The 11,099-nt window shown below is 32.4% G+C and overlaps 1 protein-coding gene across 1 annotated transcript; it reads right to left on the bottom strand.

Moving 5' to 3' along the window:
- Nucleotides 1-5,412: 5,412 nt before the first annotated feature.
- LOC113694835 (uncharacterized) lies at nt 5,413-6,034 on the bottom strand. Its single transcript, XM_027213727.2, has one exon. It carries the CDS (start codon nt 5,945-5,947, stop codon nt 5,600-5,602), a length of 348 nt encoding a protein of 115 aa, XP_027069528.1. The 5' UTR covers nt 5,948-6,034; the 3' UTR covers nt 5,413-5,599.
- Nucleotides 6,035-11,099: the final 5,065 nt, after the last annotated feature.

The raw sequence follows: 11,099 nt of genomic DNA, 5'->3' as shown, positions 1-11,099 counted from the left end.
AAATATATATTGTTTCCAACATTTAAAGTTTAAACCACTTGTAGAACAACAAAATATATGGGTAGACACATTTTCTAAACTAGGGTTTTAAATACCTCTTCAATTTTAGATTATTATTTGTATATTTGAAAAAGTTACAATCAATTAATCAAAGCATGTGGGTATACAAGTCTTCTTGAATATTTGCAGATAGAACAACCTTTGCCACCAGCCTTCAAATGTTTTAATAATCTTTCTTGTAAACTTTTAGAACTGCATTTTAGAGCACTTTTTTCCATTAAATGAAAAACGATACGATGCATTTGAAACTTACGATTTGTTAGCTCTCCATGTAAAACAATAATTTGCATAAAATTATGAAGAACACCTATCAATACCCATTTATTTTGAATTATTAAGAAAACTTTTGAAAACATGCTTTACCTTAAAGTGAGTGTGTGTGTGTCTGTCTATATATATATATATATATATATATATTATATCCTGTACAGTGCACATCTTAAACTTCAATTTGAACATTTTGTATCCTAAATTCTTAAGTTTGTCCCATTTAAATCCAATCGATGGCTACTTTAGTAAAAGTAACGGTATAAAGGGTATAAGAAATCAATGATAATGTGTTGAAAGTGGTCAAAAAGTGTTAAAATCTTGTAGCAAAAATAAAACAATATTATCATTAATTTGCATCATCATTTATCTCGTTAATTTTGTTAATAATATTAGTGATTGTGACTATAAAAATCAATGATAATGTACTGAAAGAGGCTAAAAAACAAAGTTAAGGAATCATAGTTAGAACAAAATGATACATTGTCATTAATTTTCACCATCCTTTATATCGTTAATTTTGTGAGCATAATTATTGACTGAATTTAAATGGAATAAACTTGAGAGTGTCCAAAATTGAAGTTTATGGTGTAAAATGAGAAAGTTATATGAGTTTAAGGTTGTAAAGTGGAGTTAATCCTTGTAATTAGTATAAGCTGTGTCAAGATGCTACTCAAGCAAATATAACCCATTCATAGGGAGGGAGGGTTAAGTCGAATGGTAAGATGAGAGGAATTGTAAATAGAAGATTCTAAATTCAAAACCTTCCACTTAAAAAAAAGTTAAGAAAAAAACCCATTCATATGCTTTAATATATGCTTGTCTGTATTTGCATATTTTTCTTAATAAACAAGAGAATTTCAATCATTTAGATAAAGTTGCTCTGGTGGCAGCAAATACATGAAAAATATGCAACAAATACAATAGATTGAAGGGAGGGAAAATCAACAAAAAGATAATACAGTAAAATTCTAAAATTTCTTAAAAATATAGATAAATCTCTACAACTCCCATGGATAATGGATGCATATCCTCTACGAGCAGATCCAATGGGTTCCACGAGAAATTTTAAATTTGACCAAATTGATTTGAGACTTAGAGATCTAAATCTAACAAGAACAAAGGGAAAAAAAAATGGATAACAACAATAATGAAAAAACTCTTACTAGGAGAGAGGAAACTCTCACCTAAGCAAAAAGTGAAAATCATAAGAGATGCGAAACTCACTAAAAAAATTCTAATAGAGGATAAACTCTTGCAAGAAAAATTATAACAAAACAAAGATTAAAGGGAAAAAAATTCAGGGTGAGACACCATTTGGCCTCTCCCATGGAAGAGCTAAAGGATGAGGGGGTAAGGAGATTGTTGACTAAAGAAATTCTTGAATGCCGGAAGAAAGAATACGTGCATATCAATGCAAAGACATCCATCCATCAAGTATTCAGACGAATTTAGCTCCAACCAGTGACGGAGCCAGGATTTTTTCCTTGGGGGGGCCAAAATTTTTTCGAACAAAATTACCTTAATATATTATGTTTAAAATAATTTTCATTTATTTAAATATATGACATCTTAAAATATTAAATATTAACTTTAATTATAAAAGTATGTCTATTTCATAAATATATAACATTGTCATAACTAAAATTAAGACAAGAAATAACATTTGATTAAATATCTTATAATATCACAAACCACCTAAGTTGCACATTATGAGAAGATGCTCCAATATGTCACTTGTACAAAAACAAATATATAACTATTTTCAATTAAAAAAAGATAAAAAATTCATAGATTTTCTTTGGAATAGTCATATTTGTAGTTGTGTATAAAAAATTTTATTTTTATAACTTAAATGTCATGATATCAGGAGTGTATCAATGTTATAATATGTTAGACTTTGACCTATAAATTATTCAAATAGTTCAATAGAAAGTTTGAAAAAATTATATCGATGACTTCAATGCAAATAATATTTTTAGAAAACAAATTGGCAAAATAAAAATTAAAAAACTAATATATTACAATGTTGACAATCAAAACTTGTCAAAGAATTTGAGCACCAAAGAATGCTATACTTTAGAATAATCTGATTGCGTGCTTTTGCACGATAGGTAATACTACTCGGAGCTAATTGCATATACTTACAATAGACAACGAAATTCTGGAGAATGTAAGGTTCATTGATTTAGACAACGGGATCCTTACCATGTCAATGTCAAGCCGTTAAACAGTACACTCACTTTCCTTGTACGTACCTATTCCTTCTAAAACACAATCATGTAATTGTTCAAGTGTACAAGCATATAATCGTGTTTTCCGGCGGCTTTGGGGGGGGGCTTAAGCCCCCACCAGCCCCCCCTTAAATCCGTGGCTGGCTCCAACCAATTTGAAATCAACATATGATTTGAAGATCATCTGAAAGAGTCTGCTAAATCAAGGCTGACATGGAACGGCCAATGACAGTTCAAGTCTAGGGCTTTTAGATATAGGCGAAGTTTAGTGAAAACTCAAGCGCAGTTAACACTCAAATGATTTTTTGTTACAATTTTTATTGCTATACTTTTATTACTCAATCTATTCAATTCACACATGTTTCATGTTTTAAAACATTTTTCTCGGAGACTTGTCAATATAAGAAGTTGTGTGACAGAAGACCACAACCCCTGTTAAAATAGATCCCAGGATGGATACCATAGAAATGCTAACGAACATAAAGCCATGGTTCTTTTTATTGCAAAAATAGTGTTAACTTTGGGCATGTTCTTGCAGTATAAGTACTTGGACTGGCTAGCTGCTCAAGTAGGGTTAGCACCGACTGAGGAGCAACTGAAAAAAATATATGATAAAATGATCGAACTCATTATCATTTCATGGGTTGGATTTAGAGAGTTGGCCATTTTAAAGACAAAGATTTCAGCAAGGTTAATTAGTCGATGTTTCTTGGCTTCCAAATTTGCAATAATTCTGGACCAGACGATTACTGTTCTTGTAAAATCTTTAGTACTCTTTCCTTCAATACCTTTTTACTGCTCTTCCATCGTTTTCTGAGGCGCCTTTATTTACAACTCAACGAAGAGTACGAATTTTACTATGTAAATTAAAAGGATGATGATGTAATTGCATTGGGATGAATGGAGCTGTTTGCTCCAGCAGCCCAGCAATCTCACTGTTTCTGTTTTTTTTTTTTTTCGAACCTAATTTTTCTATTCTGTTTTTTTTTTTTTTTTTTGAGTTTTCAGGATAAGTGATTTTTGTATTTTCAAAAGAGCTCTTTCTTTATTATTTTTTTCTTTTTTAAATACTAGGGGATTGAATTTGCCCTGATTTTCTGCATTACATTTTTTGGGAAAATTAATTGGATAATATTCCCAAAACTCAAGGAATTATGTGTGCAATATTTAACTTAAAGTAATGTAAGCTTCCTAAATAACCACTGCAGTCGGCTTCAGTGGTTAGAGGGGGCCTCTTAGACTCCTCTTCACTTTCAACTTTAGGATTCAAATTTTTTACCTGAGAGTTGGGTGTGTAGAGGGATAGAAAAGCAAAAAACTAAAATAAATAATAAATAATTTTCCCAATCAACTAATTCTTAAGAGTTGATAAAATAATGGCTGATGATATTCAATAAGAAACTGCCAACCTAAGTTAAGATTTCTTTTTGTGTATTTTTGTCCAGTCTTAAGCAATTCATAGTTAAAATATTGAGCATTTACAGAAAATAGAAATGAGTAATCTTATATGTGATTGGATTGAAAATTAAAACAAACAAAGGATAAATTGAATTTTTATTATTCTTAAATGTTGTTCTTCATTGTCTTGAGCAGTCCTATATTGATTTGATTGTTGACCTATCAATTACTTGTACTAAATATGGTGTTACCGAGTATTTGGAAATTTTTTTTTATCACGAGTTAGTGAGGGTAACTAGTAATTCCATTGACTTAAAAATATGAATTGTATTCGATAAAGTGAAATTTCATAACTCAAAGACATGAGAAAGCTATAAAATGTTTTCCAATTTTTTGCATATTAATATTTTACCTTTAAATAATTGGTATTGGAGCTCGTACAGATTTTTCCATATCGAAACAGAATTCTGAGCCAAACGAAAAAGAAGAATCTGATAAAAGCATATACTTAAGAATCTGATCTAAGAATACAAAGCAAAAACGGGAACAATACACCCATGAAGTGAAAAAGAAAAAAAGGAGCCTTTGATTTGTCTTTTTTATTTAAGAGGGAGACTCCAAACCTTACATAGAAAAATGGAGAAAGAGAAGGATTTCAGAATTGAATAAGGAATTACCCCGTCAATGTTCAGCTTTGAGTTTTACAGCCAATTATATGGTAGGTGATATGATGATATCAAATTGTAAGGCATAATTTTCAACAGACGTTAAAATGTAACTATTTTTATAAGTTATTGTCTTACTGTCTATATCTGTTGTTCTAATTCATACATTATACCATGAAATTGTGACAAATACAAAATCCCTGATGCAGTTCAAAGGCCGTCCTTCCATTGAAGCTCTATGTGTCCGGAAAAGCTAAATATCATGAAAAGAATGAGTTATTCTTCTCCAAAATAAGTTAATTATTTTACAGTCAATGCACTTTTACTGCTTGGGTTCATGAAAAAGAAGAACTCAGCTACCAAGCTGGGTTTAAAGGGGCACCTTACCGGTGGCTCCTTGGGCCGGGGTTCAAAGGAGAATATTAAGCATGTCTCCGTGGTTGGGCTAACCAGCTGGTTAAGGTTTGGTTTTATTTAAGGGATAATTTCAGAAACCTCCCCAGAGGTTTCTGACTATTTCACTGGCTTCCCTCCAAATTTTGAAAATTATATAACCTCCCCTAAGGTTAATTATCTTGTATCGTTTAGGCCCAATGAATAATTAAAAAGTGATATTAGGAGAGAGAAAAAAAATTTGATTTCATCATTGCCCCTCATCTACTGCATTATTGAATTAATTTTTTTTTTTTTTTTTTTTTAAATATCAACTAATTCCATTCAGATCTGCATGATGTAGCATTAATTCACCAGCCACATATTTTTGAACAGCATTGAGATGCATCTAGTGATTGTTCAAACCGATCTCAAAATATCCAGTATATTAAATTGCATACTTCTCTAAAGATGGATGCTCTGGAGCATCAACATAATCTGCTTGGAACATAATACAAGTACTACTACACAAACATTGAAGATGCATATTTTCCAAATTCTGAGCCCCGTGGTCAACAAGCTCAACATTTGCAAATACGGAACCTAGAAGGTAGACCCATTCCATCCAAAGTTGGAACTCTTGGTGTCACAGAATTTCAGGAAGAAACGCGACTTTGGCACATTAAGCTTTGTCTCCAGAATGTTGGAAATTGCAGCACTCAGCTTCTTGTTCACATCAGGGTTGAGTCCCCCAATAGAAACCAACTCACCATAGGCAGTTGGCTGCTCAGTTCCACCAAATGACATGGGTACAGACCCCTTCAATACAATCATAACATAAGCCTCAGGCTTGCCGACGAGTTTGGCAACAGTAGAGGTGGCCTCAGACAGAATGGCGGAGGTGTCAACGCCCTCCAGCTTGACGTTTGTGGACAGGTTCAAGCACGGCATTTTCCTCTTCTCTGCGACCGCTATCCTCTGCGATTTCAACAAAAGAAACCCTTCGTCCCCTCACTCTCTCGCTCTTCCCCCACCCACAACAGCCCCTAATATATACGGATTATCGATTACGTACGGAGTCCCCTTGTGCCAACTCATTATTGAATTAATTTAATACCAACACACATATTAAAAAAAAAAACATTAAAATTTGATGTTTATTATTAGGGATCAAATCACATAATATCAAAAAATAGTATATCATTTTTTTTTATATCATATTCAAGAAAAATATTAAAATTTGCTGTTTATTATTAGGGATCAAATCACATATAATATCAAAAAATAGTATATCATTTTTTTCACTTAATACGAGATCCAAATTACTTATTTTCAGTTGCATACCCATTGTCAAACATGATCAATAACAAATAATCAAAAAAATTGCAACCAAAATATTATAAAGAACAAACTTTAACATCATAAATATTCTTGTTAACATATGAAGGCTAGTTGTTAAGATTTTTATGGTATTAAAGTTCGCTCTTTGAAATATTTTGGTTACAATTTTTTTTTATTATTTGTTGTTGATTATGTTTGACAAAGGGTTTGTAACTGAAAAGAGTAATTTGGATCTTACATTAAGTGAAATATATAGAATGATATACTATTTTTGATTTCATATGTGATTTAATCCCCTGATGAAAAGCAGTAAATTCTAGTATTTTTTTTCATGTTTGGACTGGTATTAGATTAATTAAATAATTTAGTAGATGAGAGGTAATGATGGAATCATATTATCTTCTACCTCCTAATATCACTTTTTAATTATTGGTTGGACCGAGATGTTACAAGATAATAAATTTCAAGGGAAGTTAGTGTAATTTTCAAAACTTGGAGAGAAGCCAGTGAAATAATCAGAAACCTGAGGAGAGGTTTTTGAAATTATCCCTTTATTTAATTTCCTACAATTTTATTTGATTATTGAGATTCATGACAAGTGTCCGTTTTACCTAATAGTTTATGTATATTTTAGTTTATTTATTGTTAATTCTGAGCTTCTAAGATAATGTGAGTAACCATTTTGGCAATATTTGATGTCTTTGAGTAACATTGAGAAGACTTGTGAATTCATCCTTTTTAGTTGTTAATATTTATCATATTTTGGTAGGGATGAAGGAGCAAGGACAATACGGTGCCGTTTACAAAAATACATCATCGGATTGGATGAAAGTATACGGAGCCGGACAGTGAATTTCGAGTCAGATATCAAACCGGATACCCGCTAGAAGGTTTTGCAAGAAAAAAGATACTGAGTATGACGTCAGATTGAGGGAGTGAAGTCGGATAATCGCGCCATATACTCGTCAGAGAATTTTGCGAAGAAGAGTGTTAGCAGTATACAACGCTGGATAGTGAAATTCGCTTCAGATACCGCGTCAAATACATTGGCGGGAAAAATCTACAACTTGCACGGCTTTTCATCCTTCTTTCTTGCAACATTTATGACATTTTGACAGCTACATATTGGGTCCAAGACATCAATCTGGTCAACTTTATATCACTCAATTGTATCTTTTTGACTTTTCAGCACAAAATGAAGCTTCTTATGGAAGATTGAGAGAAATCTTGAAGATTATAAGTAGAGGAGCCTTTAGTCTTAGAAGAAGCTTTTGGAGAGATTTAGTTTTAGTTTTAGTTAGTTTTAGAGAGAGAAAGAATCTTGGAGCAAAGAAGAAAGACAAAAGGGGTTGCGTCTTACCCTTTGAGGCAAGACACAAATCCTCAACAAATGTAGCTCTCATCTTTTTCTTTTCTTGTTTTAGAGTAGGCTATTATAGTGTGTGTTCATCCACTCTTGTATTGACTCAACAAGGAGGCCGATAGAGATAAAGATGGAGAGGCTGAAAAAGCTCTAGTGACAAGAGTTTTTCTTCTCTCCACCTCTTTATCTTTGATTGGATTCTAAGTTTTGTTAATGCAAGTTTTGGGTATTATGTTTGTGATGTTGTTTTGAAGTTTATGCCTTGGGTATTTTAGGCTGTTATCTTGATTGAGTTATTTAGTGCTTTTGTTGTCAAAATCATGATTAAATGCCCATTGACTGTGATAATCTCAAGGTGTTAGATTTGCAATGAAAATTAAATTTTGATACTAGTTCATGAAAGTGTTAAACCTAGAGAGTACACTCACGAAAGTAGATGTGCACTTTTGTGGCTTGTTTTATGGTAATTTCATAGAAGCAAATGAGTTTATGGCTGATTTCATAACTACGAAAGTAGGTATGGATTAGCTATAGGTATGGTTGGTACACCGACGAAAGCGGGTATCACGTACACATGGAAATTACGCCATGTTTTAATCGAGATTTTAATACTCAATTAGTCGAGAAGTTGCACTAGCATGAGTAGACAGGGATTCCATTATTCGGGGAGCTTTCATTTGTATTCTCTTCCTATTAGTAGTTTAGATTTGTTGATTTTAATTTGTTGGTAGTCTAAATAATAGAGAAACTTTAGTAGTGTCAGTAGTTGTTCGTCTTCCCTATGGGTTCGACCCTAATTACCCTATACTCGTCCACGACCCATATACTTGCGAAAAATCACATGTGGGGTAGTTTAGGAGATTATAAATTCAAAACTTGACTGTAAATTGAGTTTTATTGTTTTATGCATACCCCGCGCACGTCAAGTTTTTGGTGCCGTTACCGGGGAAGATTTGTGATAATATCGGCATGAAGAGTGACTCTATTAATTCAGACATTTTTATTTGCTCCCTTGTGCTATTTTTATCCTTTTTTTTTTGTTTGTGTAATGGTGTGTTTGTTTGTGTGTATTTTATTTTATTTTGTTTTGTTTTGTTTTGTTTTCGTTTTTGTTGAGTGTGTTACTAGTATCTATTTTTTTTGTCTAATCTTACTTTTGAGGCATTTGAAAACATCTTTAAGAAATAAGAAGGATAGATACTTTTGGAGGATAATGTTTGAGAGAAGGAAGAGAAGAAGTGAATCCTTCAAACTTTCAAAACTATAACAATAGAGGAATTCATGATAATCACGCAGGTATGTCCCTTGATGATAGTATGTTGAGATTTAATACTAAATTGGACAGTTTGATGCATTTAATTGAGCAACATAGGAATGTTAATGCCTAGAATTCAAATAATGTGGTTTATGACTTGTGTGGAGGTTACCATTCTAATTATCAATATATGCAAGTACAATATGTGGGTCATTTTGATGAATTTGGGCATTGCACTTCTTATGTTGATCACTATGATTCTAATTGTGGTAATTTGCATGATTATGGTTGGTATGATTATTGTGTTTTTGATGATTTTTTCAATTTTTTTGATTTTCAACCCCAACCTGTCCAGTATGATTCAAATTCATCATAGGAGTTAGTTATAGAAAGGCTAATGAACGACTCTAATCAAACCATTAAAAAAGTAGTCTTTGGATCTAAACTACCTTGGGAGCAAGCTATTGAAAAATTTACTAATGAAGTGGATTTAGATATAGAAAAGCTAACTAATGTGATATCCGACCGTTTTGCTAAGATTGAGAATAGAATAGAAGAATTGACTTTGTACTTTGGTAGAATACATGACTAATTACATGAATTGTGTGAAGTTATTTCATCTAATTTTATGCTATTTTCTTCTAGAGATAATGGTATGGGTATTACATGTAGAAGTGAATTGTGTTTAGAAGATGATTATGATATTATTTCCATCCATTCTGATAATGTTTTTGGACTTAATATTGAAATTCAAGAAGTAACTTTGAATGATGCATTTGTTACTCCTCTTGAGGAATATTTAGTACCTATAGGTTCTAAAAGCAGGATTGCACAAGTAATTCCTGGGACATATTTATTGATGAATTCTCAAGTGATGTACGAACAAAGTGATACCTATAAAACACTTGGAACAGGTAAATCCCTTCCTACTCTTTTATCTTTTGGATATGTGACTCATTCACTCAAGCCACCATTTGTAGATCCACCACAACCTAAGTTGGTGGACTACTCTTTGATAAAGTCTGCTTGACAATGAGGCAAAATAGTCAAGCTAATAACTATAAACAAGAGTTTGTTGGGAGGCAACCCAACGATTTGTTAAATTTCTTATATTTTGATATGTTTTAAGTGTGTTTGCTTTCAATTTGTAGGTTGGAAGAATAAAGGTAAAACGAGTGTATTTCAATAGATACTTGGAAATCAACGGTGCCTGATAAGTGACTAATTTATGCTATATTTGAATGATATTTTATGCTATTATTAGTCACTTTAGCAATATCATAGGAAGAAAATGGATCATTTTGGCTATAATGGGTGTAAAATGCTCTTAAGTGATTAAATGAGATTTTTCCACTTTTTACTTGTATTTTATCCATAATTTATATAGGAGTTGGAAATATACTTTATTTGGATGCAAAGGAAAGTTGACAGTTTTGACACATTTTCGTATTTCGGCTATAACTTGAACTAAAATTATCGGATTGAAATGATTCTTGAACCATTTTGAAGATAAGAGATAGATCTACAAAACTTATGAAGACATCAAAATCCAGTTTGAAGGTTTTTCAAGTTAAAAAGCCGAATTACAGTAGCCAATTTCTATTGGTCGAAGCTAAAACAAGGCATTGAACAGTCAAGGGTATTTCAGTCATTTCTCCACCTACACAAATTCAAATGAGGTGATTCTTGATGCATTAGAAAGCTAACTCAAAGGGTTATAGGTTTCATGTTTTGGTCAAGAGTTAATTCAGCTTCTATCATCAAGAAAAATTCAGTTGCAATTGAGGCAAAATTGGAGCAATATTGAAGACTGGACAAAAATTGCACAGGAAGGCAGGGGAGTAATCCGGCCAACAATCCGGCCGGATTATGGCCGGATTCTTGGCTGGATTCTGGTCAAAAATGGTTGCTCTCCACTTGTACAACTTGTTTCCTCCTCCAATAATTCACAGCTATTAATGGACGTGTGACAACAACTTTGCAGCTGTAAAAGTGATGTTTGAAGCCTCATTTCTTGACTAAATCATCTATAAATAGCCATGGACTTGCAAGAGTCAAGAAAGCTTGAAGAGTGCAAGAAATATCACAAAGATGTAGTTCTTACATTTTCTTAGTGTTAGGTTAGTATAGTATAGGATAGTTTA

This window comes from Coffea arabica, chromosome 6e, assembly GCF_036785885.1.
Source record: "Coffea arabica cultivar ET-39 chromosome 6e, Coffea Arabica ET-39 HiFi, whole genome shotgun sequence".
NCBI lineage: Eukaryota > Viridiplantae > Streptophyta > Magnoliopsida > Gentianales > Rubiaceae > Coffea > Coffea arabica.
This window is presented reverse-complemented; position numbering and strand designations above follow the sequence as displayed.